Source organism: Aythya ferina (genome assembly GCF_964211825.1).
Source record: "Aythya ferina genome assembly, chromosome: 5".
NCBI classification, from domain to species: domain Eukaryota; kingdom Metazoa; phylum Chordata; class Aves; order Anseriformes; family Anatidae; genus Aythya; species Aythya ferina.
In genome coordinates, this window is record NC_140301.1 from 32,320,971 (window position 1) to 32,334,974 (window position 14,004).

At 42.2% G+C, this 14,004-nt stretch overlaps 2 protein-coding genes across 9 annotated transcripts in view; one reads left to right on the forward strand and one right to left on the reverse strand.

The window, feature by feature from the left end:
* Positions 1-4,135, forward strand: part of LTK (leukocyte receptor tyrosine kinase) — a 155,661-nt gene extending 151,526 nt beyond the window's left edge. For 6 of the 8 annotated variants that reach the window (XM_084522220.1, XM_084522221.1, XM_084522223.1 and 3 more), the window contains one exon: positions 443-4,135. In XM_084522220.1, the coding sequence (XP_084378346.1) occupies positions 443-1,219 (777 nt within the window). In that variant the 3' untranslated portion in view covers positions 1,220-4,135. The remainder of the gene's footprint in view (positions 1-442) is intronic. The other 2 variants (XR_014693936.1, XR_014693937.1) reach the window with 2 other exon arrangements.
* Positions 4,136-6,190: 2,055 nt separating this feature from the next.
* Positions 6,191-14,004, reverse strand: part of ITPKA (inositol-trisphosphate 3-kinase A) — a 39,185-nt gene continuing 31,371 nt past the window's right edge. The window contains exons 5-7 of the mRNA XM_084520533.1: positions 12,297-12,398; positions 11,178-11,249; positions 6,191-10,491 (exon numbers count right to left, since the gene is read on the reverse strand). Of these exons, the coding sequence (XP_084376659.1) occupies positions 10,288-10,491; positions 11,178-11,249; positions 12,297-12,398 (378 nt within the window). The 3' untranslated portion in view covers positions 6,191-10,287. The remainder of the gene's footprint in view (positions 10,492-11,177; positions 11,250-12,296; positions 12,399-14,004) is intronic.

Here is a 14,004-nt window from a genome sequence, read left to right on the forward strand (position 1 = left end):
GTGACGGAAAGGTACTCATGTCTTTCAAGGTCCATATTCTGACCTTGTCTAGTGCTGCTTGAAAGCCATGGCTGAACTGGTACGGGGGTGAGGGGGAGATGGCACAGTGAGTTCACCATCTGGTAGCATTTTACAGCTAGACTCCTGGATCCAACCTGCCAGAGAACAATACAGACCTGGTGACCCCCAGCCTAGCTGCTGATTTCAATAAAGTACAGCTGCTGTTCAAAGGAAGCGCATAAACAAGAGAGCATTTTTGCATGTCCTAACAGCACGCAGCAAGCTTATATGATGTGCAGTAATACTGACCAAACCTGATGTCAGTCTCTGTCAGAAGTTGTTTTTTTTGTTCTCACAGCTATTTCTCTGAAAATGCAGGTGTGTCAGTCACCCTGAAGGTGCTCAAATGGTAACACTTTTTGTGCAATCCTCTCTCCTCTAGGACCCTGATGTGATCAACACCGAGCTGCCCGTGGAGTGCAGCCCAGCACCAGAGGATGAAGGGAGCACGGTCATGCGCCCAAACATTTCCAGTGGGATGGTGCCCCTGTTGGTGAGCCCTTCTCTCACACCTCAGACAACACCTAAAATGCTGGACTCCCACCATGCCGGGCACAAACTTGTACAGTGTCCACAAGAGCTACTGGTGGAGAACCTGAGCAACCGGACTGCTCGAGGACCCAGCCTGCCATGCCTCAGTGATTTCAACAGTGGGTCCTGGATCCAGCAGACTTCAAACCAGAAGTTAGAACTCAGCAATCCACCAACCCACAGACTGAAGAACAAAACAAAAAACCTTTGGAACCCAACCTATGGATCATGGGTGCTAGAGAACATCTGTCACTTGAGCCCCACCTCCAAGCTGAAAGCAACTCCAGAGCGAGAAGATTCAGGCTTTGATGGGAACTGCAGCTCTTCTCCTAGTTCTCGGGCATCTCCAGCATCTCCAAGTCGAAGCAACTGCCCTCACTTGGATATCGGTGGGATTGAACTGGTGAAACTCCAGACTTTCCCCTGTGGCAATGTAAATTATGCCTACGATGATCTGTGCTATAGCACTGACCACCAGCCATCAGTTTTGGCAGGGGTCAGAGCAGCTGTGCTAAGGAGCTCCAGTCTGCGTACAGATGAGAAGCCTTTGTATAAAACAGAGAAAACAGCAAGAGAGAGGGACTCTGGTCTGTCTTTGTCAGATGACCTGAATGTTACACCAGTATAACAGAAAAGATTCTTCCAAAGATCAGGGAACATGCGTGTCAGGAAGAGCGAACTTGAACTGCTTCCTATTTTACTTACTTCCTCCATTTAATTTCTTTCAGATGGGTGATGTTTCAACATCAGCAATGATCTGCTTCTTTCTTCTACCTGCCAGATTCCCAAATCACTAAGGACAGTTGCATTTCTATCTCTGTCCATCAAGAGTGTTCCACTGGACCAGCTTAGCTATGGAGGACAAACGGCATTGCTGCTTTGATTCAGAATACAACACCTAATGGAAGAATTCCTCCTCAATCTGCTCAGGTGAAAAGAAACAGACCTATCATCCAACCACAGTGTTTGGATGAAACAATGACCAACAGAGGTTGCCCTTCTGTCTGACTTATGAAACCAAAAACGCATGCTGTGCCAGCAGCAACCACCGTGCAAAGGCTTCTATATTCCCTAGAGCTTTTTGCCATCCTGATGACTTGCTAATGATGCTCATGCAGCAACAGGGATGTAAATAAATAGCAGCTACATTTGCATCTGTTTCATTAGCAGACCATGTGGAAAAACATGAAGCTACTGCTCAAATTGGAAGCAGCAGGAAGAATGAAAAAAAAATCCAGGATCCTCTGAGCATGTGTTTTGAAATCAAGCGATGAAGAGGAAAATACATTTACTATTAAAAAAAAAATAGTTGGAGTTGATGGCATCCATTTGAATAGTGAAGAAAATATGCTGTTTACCTCATGGTGTTGAGTTCTTCACAGCTCCTGGTGTGGAAGGGGCAGGTGGTTTTCCAAGAAAGGGTGAGCTGCATGGGATGATGAAAAATGACTGTCATTATCTTTAATGGACTTTTCTTGGGATGAACTTCATTTTTGTAAGTACTTCAATATACAGCAGTAATTTCCTGTGCTATGTTGATAAGCATTAAGCTGAAGTTCTAGGGTAACTGAGCAGTGTTTGGCAGGCTGGAGTTGTAATCCGTACACCTCTGAGGTAGGAACTGGGGTAATGCAAGGGGGTGGGGGTAGAGTGAAGGGGAACCCATTTAGTGCAAGCACTACCTTACAGTGCTCCTTCCACAGCAAGACAGAATAGCTCAACCACTTGAGAAAGCTAAAGCCATGCCTTGGCTTCGCACACCTGAGCAGATTGTCATTTCTTCTAGCCTTTGACTTGCTGGTTAAGGTAGCTGTTGTTTGTTCTGAAGAAAGATGATTTCTAAGGCTTTCTTCTGCTGTTTAGGGTCTAAACTGATGTTTACTGGTTAATGCCTGCAGAACAAGGAGACTGAAAAAGTAAATCATTTTGTTTAAGCCAGAACAGTCTCAGAAGCATTTTGTCCTCATCCCACTCCTGAAGGTTGCACTACCAACTTGCGATGGCAAATTACGTGCTGCCTTCACAGGTAATCAAGTTGTATACCACAATGTCAGTTGTAGACTGTCTTGCTCTCTTCTGAGGGAAGAGGTGCCCTGGTGCAGGCGTCATGTGTGGTGATAGCTGTATGCACGGTCTGAAGATGAAGATTAGCAGGAGTTTGCTTTGACCACAGATTTCATGTGCTCTGCATCATTCGGGGGTGGTCACTGTAGATGTGTGGTACAGAACAGCACAGAGTGAAGTCTGAATCCACCTCTTGTCAGTGAAGTGCACACCTTCAGCTCAGGTTTCATGCTTTGTCTGGCTTTGTATTTGCTCCTAGCTTCCTATAGTTCTATACATACCTCTGGCTTTAGAATGAGTAGTTTTGTATACTCTCATTTCCAGATCTGATTGGTGATGATGGTACCCTTTTAACAATGACTGTATGGTATGGAAAAAATCCCCAATCCATGTTGTGAAGTGACGGGTGGCCAGGGCAGCTACTTACCCTTTTGGCTCATTGCCTGTCCTGTCTTAATGGCCAGAAGCTGCTACAACCAGGCTAGATGAGGCAGAGTTAGCAGGAAATTTGCGTACTCATTCTTTCCCCCTGCAGAGGCTAACATTTTTGGTTGTATCTCAGGAAGGCCACCTCTGCAACCTGCTTGTCAAGAATAAATAGACCTAATTTTAGCTAGTTGGATTAACACCAGCTCATCTTCAACAACCTTACCTTTCGGTTTATGTTAGCCACGTGGTTTGTGCTGTAGTTGTTTTTCACCCAAGGGTGAGCCATCAAACTCACCAACTGTTGTGAGTGGGCACCAGCAACTCGGGCCCTTTCTCCCTGCGTATGAGATAAGACTGCAGCAGAGCGCAGTGGTCCTAGCTCAGCCGCAATGGATGTGACTTGAGATCGCTTTCCAGCACTTGTTTGTAACAGGCTCTGCTCTGAGCAGAGCACTGGTGGCCGTGACCATGCTTTTGCAGATGAGTGGCAACTCTGCTTTGAGTTCTCCTTAGCAGTCACCATGGGGTGGAGTGAAATATGGACTTGTTTAGAAGTCATAGGAAGTTGAGAATTGTACCACCTTTTCTTCCTGTAGACTTTTTATAAGGTAGCAGGCAATAGACATTTCTTAAACGTTTATGTGGAAATTATTATACAATAACCCTAGGATTCCAGCAGGAAGCAGGTAAGATCCCTGCTCCACATGGTTACCCACCTTGAGCTACCATTGTTTTCTCCATACGCAGAATTTGCTTCAACTTAATTGAATTTAGAAAGGCAAACAGTGATAAAATGAGGTAAGATATTGAAAAATTAAGTGAGAAGATAGTAAAGCTGGAACTACAGTTTTTCTACTATTCACCAATGTGAATAGTAGATGTGCAAGATTTGTGTGTCACTCTCCTAATTTTACTCATAAAACTTGAGTTTGTCAGTCCAGCACTTTAGACAACATACATGTTTTTACTGAATAGTTGAGTTAATGTGCTTAATTACAGGAAGAACAGAGAAAAAGCTGTGCTGAGCCACAATAAAACTCCATCAAGCCCAGTACGTTATCTCTGAGACTGACCAACAGTGGGGGTGTTGAAGGGCAACTGTAAATGTATAATGAGCGTGTAGTGATTATTTCCTACACGTACTTTTCTGGTTTACAACAGCATGCAGCTCAGGGATGTACTGAGTCAGATGCAATGTCCTGCAACAAGACAGAACATCGATCTTCACGTACTAAATGGGCACTGAACGAAATAGCTGGGAATTTTAGAAGAAATTACATTAGCAACCTGCATTTTTATATGCTCTTAACTCCCTCAAATGGAAATAAAGGTACACAAACTTTGGTCAGTATAGTTGCCATGAACCTTTGACCCGTAACAGTTTTTCTGTATCTGATCTCTTAGCTACTTTATAAAAACCCTCACAATAATGATTTTTAATGAAGATAGTGAAGGAAATAATAACATTGCTCCTACAGAGATGCTGAAATGCAATATGCTGTCCAAACCATATTATACTACAGCCTTCAATTCCTACAATTCTGAGACTGACTGTTCATACAATCACAGATTTTATAGTGTCCAAATTCTACCATTTCAAAACACCATTTGCTTCAAATTGTTTTTTTAGGAGACACACCTAGTGCATAATGAATGAGCTGAATCCATATTGTCAAGGTTAGTGTAGATTACTTTTTCAATTGAAAGCAAAAAACAATTTTGTTTCCTAGAGAAGTGACGTGAGCTGTCGACTGGGATTAACCCGTACTCCATATGAGAAGTCTTCCAACAGTTCCCCACTAGAGAATCAGCCATCTATAGGAATATAGTATTTTTTTCTTCCTGTTGTGTGTCTGTGTTTTAACATACTCTATCTAACAGTTTATTTTTAGGTGTGTGTATGTATAGGTGTTTTTTTCTTTTGGATGTTAGTACTTTATGTTGCTTCATACAGCCTCATATCTACTACCTTTTAAAGAGGACTGTATAAGGAAAAAGATGAAATAATACTGCAAATTTCAATTTGCCTTTCTCTTTGCACATTTGTTGATACTCTTGCTTCCCATTTCTTTAGCTTTTTTTCTCATCTACTTCAAGTGTTTTGCATCTTCATTTTCCCTTTAAGCAGACAGAACTTTTAACTGTGCACAGATTTAAGGTGTCCCACTTGTTCATACCCTTTTCCTGAGGTACACGTAAGTTCTCTCCTAATTTCCTAATAGTGCACAACTGCCCAAGACAGCTTCACAAGTATAATTAAATAGTTACAGGCTTTTCCAAGTGTAACTTATTCCACCTCCAAGACCCTTCCCCTCCTTACCTGAAAGAGAAGAGAACTGCTGGGAGTCCGGTCTTCCCCAAAGTATTTGCATCTCCTCAGCTGTGTCAGGCAGGGCTCACACTTCCGCAGACCCTCGAGCAGCTGAGCTGTGCCAGACCCTGAAGACGCGGGGTCCTGGCTGCCTACAATTTCCAATCCGATGCAGACACCTTAGGCATGGTATCACTAACATGTCAGTCTCATCACATGACATTTTCACTGAAATGAACTGGTTTTGATTTGTTATTACCTCTGAACAATGCCGTACTTCTTGACAACTTACCTTTTTGGGTGACTACTGTACACAGGTAGATGACAAGCCTGCTTCTATGCAACTTAAAGTTGGACAAATGTACACTTTATATTTGCAACACAAAATAAAGAGAGACTAGTGGTGACTACTTGTTTCCCTCTACGTTAAATACACTTTGCACACAGGTGAGAGAACCCAGTCTTGCTGAGAAATGTTGCCAGTCCAGGAGGACTGACTCCAGGAACAGAGCACTGCTTGCTCCTTGCTGCCACACAAGACTACCCTGTGGAAACAAATGCCCTGAGTGTGCAAAGTGCTTTTTGCCGCATTATTTTTAAATATACTGGAGGAATGGGATTCTTGAGACAGAACTTACCTCCATGGAAGCTGTCAAACGGAGTGTGGACAGGGCTCTGAAGCACATGTTCCAAATGGCATTGGGAACCAAGTTCCAACGTTAGCTTCTAAAGGTCTTAGAACCGGTTTTGTTTTAGGAAATATTAGATGCTAAAGACTAGAAGCAGTCTTTGCCCTTTTTTTCCTTCAGTCTCATTTATTTATTAGCATACACACTTCAGAGTAACAAACAGTCAATACAGTCAATGTCAAAAGTGACCATGGTCAGCATTGCATTGTAGTGTTCAGAACAGATGCACTGTGGATGATACAGGCCATTTGATCTCAGTACCATAACAAATAATAACAACAGCAATACAAAAAAATAAAAAATAGCAAGAGCCCTCTGAGATACTTAAGGGTTTGGTCCAACTCCCATCAAAATCTTTCCCTATCACAGGAACTGGATCAGATGGTAAGTGAATATTCCACATGTATTAAATAAAGAGGGATTTATCTTGTATCACTTTGGTTAAATTTAATCCAAATTTATATCTGGGGGAACCTTACTTAACACCTATCATTTAAAAACTTATCTGATGTATTTGTTTGTTTATTTCTATACTGCACCTTCCTCCAAAGAATCTCACAGCATCTTGCAAGCAATAATGAAATACAGCCTCACACCATTCCTGTGAGGTAAGTACATACTATTCCCATCTGTAAAATGGGAACAAAACTGAGACCTAGGATAGTTATCCAAGGCCAAAAAGCAAGTCATTGTCGAAGCTGGGGCAGAGAAGTCCTAGTGCTAGATTCACACAGGCATGCAGCAGCTACAGTACTGAACATCTGAAGTACTGAGCATCTAACTACTGAGTTTAATGACCTTGGTGCCTAACTCAGAGGTTAGCTGCTCAGCACCAAGGTGCCTATGGACCAGCATATCTTACCATGCTGTGGAAACGCATGTGATTTCAGTGTCTCCAGAGTGAGGCAACACCTCAGCAGAAGCATTAAAGAACTGTGTTCTAGACTTGTATGTGAGCAAGTGCCTTGGTTGTCATGCATCAGCTCTTATACAGTAAATGCCTGTGCAAAGGCACCATGTTGACCCTCCCATAAATACAATCTTGTTCAAGGCAACTTACCCCATAGTAAAAGAAAGCTATGCTGCTTCCTCACAGTAGCACATGCGTGTACACACTGGGACTTCTGCTGTGAATCAAGGTATCTAACTTACCCTGCGATAATTTGCTCGTAGGCACCTAGCCTCCAGCCCCTGAGAGCTCCAGTCCTCATTTGCAGTCCTACACTTGGCATTTGCTAATGAAAAGCTTCCTCCTTTTTGCTTTTCCTGTAACAGCAGCAGAATGTTAGATTGTGGTTTCTTCCTTTCTAACCCTTTGACAAGCCAAAGGGCCCTTTCAAAACAAACTTGCTAAAACTATTTAGCATCTAGAATGGGTTTCCAGAGCAGGGACTGCTATAGCAGAGGTTTTCTATTTTCCTGACCTCTCCAACTACTGCACAGCAATAAAGCACTTGCCATGTTTTCCCCCAAGACTATATACTGCAAACCATCCTTTGAGGTGCTAGCAGCAGTCAGTTTTTTTGGAGCTACTGGTACCATACTGCTTCTACTTCTCTTTTAAAACTGCACATTAATTCTAAAAGTTTGTCTCAAAGACCCAAGTAGCATTTGAGCATCAACTTTTACGTTCTACATCCTCCTCCCACACCCCACCCCCAAAAATACGTTGTACTGGTACAAAAGGTTCACACATGTGATAACAAAAAAAGAAAGAATTCATCTCTAAAGGGTAATTAGGCAGACCACTAATGAATTGTATCACCTTAACAGTCTCATGTCTAACTTCTCTAGTTTTTTTTTTCCCTCTCTGAAATTGCAGTCTTATACACAAGGTCTTGTTATTAAAGTCCTCTCCTGTAAGACCCATTTACCTCCTTTTCCCTTTAAGTATTGCTAACTGATGGTTTGTTTACCTATTGACTGCAGGAAAGGAGGAAGTTTGTTGTTTTGTTTTGTTTTTTAATTAAGCGTATGAAAGTCATCACAGATTGATTTGTCATCTCATAGCAATTTCAAAGTTAGGAGGCATCTGGAATGCTAATATGCGTGCTTGCTATCGAAGGCTCACCACAACTTTAAAAAAAAAAATGCATTAACTCTTTGAAACAGCTAATAAAAAACCTGAAAAAGTGGAAAATTCATTAGCATACTATCATGAAAATAAACCCAAGATGGACTCTGGGAGGCCACAGAAGAAACTTGTATTTGCAGTGAACTGCCAAAATTATCTGTTTCAAACAATTTCTGTTTAAGGATGCAATGTCTCCATGCCTCACTATTTCCTACAGTATACCCACTTTATGCCCTCTAACTTTCAGGCCACAATCAAGATCGAGTTTTAATACTGCCGTTTTGTTTAGAGGTGATGAAAAAGGTATTAGAGCTGATCGCTTACTACAGTAGTGTGCTATCTAAAGTAACTCTTTTGTGTTGTTTTTTTAATTTTTTTTAGAAATTCTTTTAGGCCCTTCAATTTTAATTATAAATGTTATAGCTGCATTTCATTCCAGAGCTGGACTGTACAGGTGTGTTTTCTTTTTTATGCTCACAGTCATGAATTACTTGAAAGCAGTTTCCCAAAGCATGGAGTTACCTTCATATATCCTAAAGTTCTTGGAATCGCATCCGAGGACAGGACACTGGCAAGAGAGAGCAATTTCTGATCAATATGCATTACCAGCTTAAGATGTTAACAGGGAATTAATCAAATACTAATATAAGTCTTGTCCTCATTTTGGAAACTGCATTATCATATTATTTATTCATATTACTTATACTAAAACCTGGAATGTGAGTGAACAGGTGAATACTGATAGTATTTATACTGCTAGTATTTAAAAAACTGTTCAAGTGGCTAGAGGCAACCAACAGCAATGGTAGGTGAAGCCATTAAAAGAAAATGCATCATTTCAGTATTTCTGGATTTTAATCTAAACACTGAGGTTGTGCCTGGGCCACAGTGAAAAAAAACTAAGCACAAGTGGCCCTGTGATTCCAGACAGGGATTAGGGGATGTGATGCATTGACATTCCTCCTCCCAAACTGCCCTGAGTTAACAGCTGATACCTTGGAGAAAGGATGCCTGGGAATTGTCATTAGTGTAATGCTGTGAATGCAGAAACATTACCTTCCTGATCACTGCTCCAGTCTGTGCACTTACGTGACAGCATCATACTTGGGAACAGGAACATGGCCAAGAAGTCACCTCTTTCATGTGCATTAGAAGACAGTCAAACTATGATCTGAAGGGATCACAGTGGTTGCTGGCTACTAGTGCGTGCAGGTGTGTGCATGTGTAAGGGTTTTACCTTAAAAATAAACAGCCTTGAAAAAAAACCTTGGTTCCCCAGTCTGTGTGCCAGAGTGTTATTACTGATTTTCAGAACTGCAGTTCAGCCACAAGAGGCCAAACTTGCCAAGCTAGGCACTTTTCCAGCAGCCCACCCAGTCTGAAAGTCAAATGTTTTTGGAGACAACAGTCTGCTATTCTCTCCCTAGAGTATCTGTAATCTCCTGAGAGGCTACATAAAAAGCAAGGCTGTTCTTGGACAGAAGTGAATTGAGGCTAGGGTGGGGAGAGGACTGATCGACAGCAGTTACCACATCCAGCCACTACAAACTGTTGTCTCCCTTTGCTCCAGGTTTCTTCTGATTATCACCAATCTCTACCTTGTGCACACCTATAACACAATGCAGCAGCTGTTGTTGGTCCAACCTATAGTATACACAAGAGCAAGGAGACTTGGAATTAGGGGAAAAAACACTCCTGCTGGTTTCAATACTACGCAGTTCCCTGAAAAAATGTTATTCCTACCCTGAATCCCCAGTCACTTGCTCTTGTTTACTAAGAGGTAATCTGGAGTCCCACCTGTTTGCCAGAAATCAGAATCATTCTGGTTTACCATACAGACCTCTTGACTCATGCTGGTGTGATTCCTGAGTATGGAGACCTTGATTCTCTGAAGACCAGCCAGAAGTCAGGCTGGTGCGATACAGACCAATCTGGAGTTAGTTACTTAGGTTCACAGAGGGCTGATGCAAACGTCATTTTGATAACTAACTGCTGGGCTCTGGAAGCAGTTCCCTCTGCACTGTGATGATCTCAGGAGTTTGGAGGGAGTTAAAGAGGTTTCCTTCCAAGTGATTCCAGTAGAGCAGAAAGTTACAAAGCAGCCCTGTAAGTTTTGTGCCACTCTCAACTCATCTTTCAGTGATGCTCTCCAAGATGCGAATCAAATTGTCCAATCCCAACAGGTACCCATCCTCCCTATTGCCTTCTTGCCAGGGGATCCTGTGATCCAGTGTCTGCCCATCAGGGAGAAGGGTGGTCTTCCCAAAATCAATCAGCCACACATTCGCATTCCCACTGCCATCGTGTACAAAAAGTAGTGAGCTTCCAACGACCTGGAAGGCAGATTGAGATGATGTGGTTAAAAACACATCTTTATGTCCCCCCTGACACTTACGCCTCCAAGAAGACAACCTCCTCAGGTGACCTTCTCACCTGGGACCCATCAGACTTTGGGGCTGCACTGCTTGTACATTGACAATTTGCATGCCCCATTTGCATAACAAAATTGATCAGTAACATAAACAGGCACCTTGGTGGCAAAAAGGAGCCAGTAGACAGAGGGGAGAAAAGCAGTTTGCCAGCTCACTTGGCAGCAGATCTCAATTTGAGCGATTCAGCAAAAGCCAGTAACTACTTTCAAAGAAAGACCATGACCTATGATTAATAAAATTGCCTCCAGTGACAAGTGGAAATCAGCAAGGTAAAATACAGCATTCCCACTGGAACATACTGAAATTAGAGAAACCACAGGAAACTGGCACTAATAAACCATTCCCAACTGTGGCACAGAGCTCTAAGTGCTGGGATGTTATAAAGTTGGAGGATTTATTATTCCTCAACGGGTTTAGTCTTCTGTATCGTTGTGATGGAGGCTTTGAGGTACCTGTACTGTTAACACAGATTAGTTTTCTTCTACTACAAACTCCTTCCTAGTAATGCAGGGGCTATTCTGAAGTACATCTGAATGGTAAAATGAAGCAGCAATGCACCTTAACGGAGCATTACACTCACTGCGCACCTCATGTCGCTTGAAGAAGTCCGAGGATTCAAGAATGATATGAATTTCCTGCAGACGCTTGAGGTATTTTTTCTGGAGGAAGAGGAGAGAAAAATATATAAACAGTTAGGGAGAGAATGAATGAGGATACCCTGCTCATGAGAATCAATATAATGAAGAGATCACACTAATTTTAGGCTAGAAGTCCTTTAAAACAGAGCCACCATTTGAAAGTCGATCTGAAAATACACTTCAATAGGCTTCCATAGTGAAAGACCAGAATAGAGTTCCTCTGCTGCATCAATTACACCAAATGTACTTATCTGTCTTGCTTTGGATGCATGGATACATCACCTGGATGCAGAGCAGACTTTTTTTAAAAAAAAAAAAAAAAAAAAAAGAGAAGTTTCAAGCAATGAAAAATCTTTCAACCTACCATAGTGAGAGAGAAGGAGCTCCAAACATATTGGGGGGGTGGGGAGGGAATATGGGGGAATACTCAATGCATAAAGCTCTAGCATGCATTATTAATGGTGCCCTGCATTACCAAGCCTGCTGCTCCTGAGTCTTCCCTCTTAATGACATCTACATCACAGCAAAACACTGTGACAACCCTTGAAGTTCTGAAGACAGGAGACACGTTATGCCATCTATAACACGCCTGCTGTGCTTCCCTTGAAAAACCATGAACTCCTGAATACACAAATTGCTCTTTGAGGCAAGCCTCACACATTGGAGCACTGCCAGCCACCAGTCTCACTTCCTGTCCCCATGCTCTGTTTTTATCTCTTCTAAACTGAATTCCCAAGTCACGAGCTCTTCTAACGCCCCAGTACTTGCTTGGACAGCATTGTCCTTCTGATGTATTTCACACTCAGGGTGGAGACTGGTGGCAAGCCACACGCTAGCTTTTCTGACTGTTTGGTAGCATGAGGAACCCGAGGTTGGCATGGCAAGAGCTGCCAGGATGGGCCTCAGCCAACCACATCTCCATGCCCAGTCTATCCGCTGAGAGGGACTAAAAGTCCAATCACTTTCCTCTTTGGTAGTTTAATCCATTTTGCTCATATCAATGGAAGTATGGCCATCACGCAAGTTGAATTGATCAAAGATTAGTCAACCTGAAGAGTTCAGACTCACCAGAATAGTTGTGTTGCCCTCGATGAATTCCACAAAAACTTGGAGAACTTGCTCCTGTGTCTTTGTAGTTTTGAAGTTTGTGTTACATGTTCCATCTGCCTTCTGCACAAAAACACAGAGACAGTTTTTACTACACATATCACTCCTCTCGTCAGTCAATCCTCTTGAACCATCAGCAGCAAAGCTCTCACTAACCAGATGAAAGTAAGTAGTCAAACAGGAAGAGAGAAAATAAAGCAGGTGGAAGAGAAAAGATACAAAAGCTGATTGGACAACATTAAATGGCACTTCATTTCCTGTTGAGTGCAGTTTAAAAAAAAAAAAAAAAAAAAGACAGAACCAAACAACTCATGATACTACCAGCCTGCAGGAGGGTTTTCCTCACATCTCAGTAGTAGCAGTAGCAGTGCAAAGTTCAATGGGGCAAACCACAGTGACCTCTTTAGTTGTCTGCTCAGCTAGCTATCTAGCTTGGTGTAGCCAAACCCCGGCTGGGAGGTGCATGGGGACATTTTCAAACCCAGTTTTACTTATTTTTTTTCCTCGTCTATTTAGTTGGGTTTTGTTGTTTTTGTTTTTCAGTGTAGAAACCAAAGAACTGTGGTTAAGACTCGGTTCCTTTGCACATTAATATGACCTAGAAGTCACAAAAATCGAAAGCAGGCTCTAGACAAGAACAACTCAAGATTTGCAATGGAAGCAGTGATACAAATGCTAGAAGCGATGAGGCAGGTGTGTGAATTTTGGCAAAGAACTGTGTGTGAGCATGCCTGTACCTGGCTAGGTCCTGGAGAAATTCAGAGTATTTTTATGCTAACAGTACAGCTCAATACAGAAGCATCCTGCTACTGAAAAAAGAACCAAGTCTGTGTGTGTGCTGGCAGTGGCCAGTTTGTGCTTGTGAGGCTACATGTACCTAAGAGCAGCACGTGAGTCTGAGACATCTGTCAACACAGACTGTGTGAGTATGCACTTCTCCAAGAACATGCCTTGTGTCGAAAGACACTAATACAAGCTTTAGGACATGCATGTAAAATACTGTAATTATTGCAGCTGGTAGCCCCTACCCACCAAAAGTCTGCAAAATTATCAAATTATATTATTCTCTGTTGTATCAGTCCAATGCAATCCACAATAATTCCATAATCACTCATAATCCCTCATAGTTTCCATAATTCCATTATAGGAGTAAATTAATAGGTCATCAAAATACGCTCCCTTCTACATGTTAAGAGTTGCTGCACCAAAACTAGTTAAATTCAGCTCTGGTCTCAGCAGGTGAAATATTATTTATTCCACAGCAGAACTGGGACCTCTAGTACATATATTAAAAAAAAATCCAATAGTACTAAATTTCCAGATTTATCATGCAAAGAATGAACTGTCTGAATGGCAAAGCCATGCAGAACAGCCTCCCACCTACCAGACATTTTAGCAGGAGAATAAACAGAATTTTATTCCAAGGCTGTGGGCCAGATACAAGTGTGGCATGACAGCCTGATGAGATGTGTAAGTTATGCAAGAGAAGTTCAGCAGGTAGGCAGTACCAGTTAGGAGCCATCTGATCTGATGTACGGTAATACTCAACAGAACATAGAAATTTGGAGGTTAGTCTGATGTCTCGTATCTCTTCTCAAGAGTAAGGTTATTTTAAAAATAATCTCTCTGCATGCCCTAAATCCTAGAGCAAAGTCTGGAAGAGCTGCTG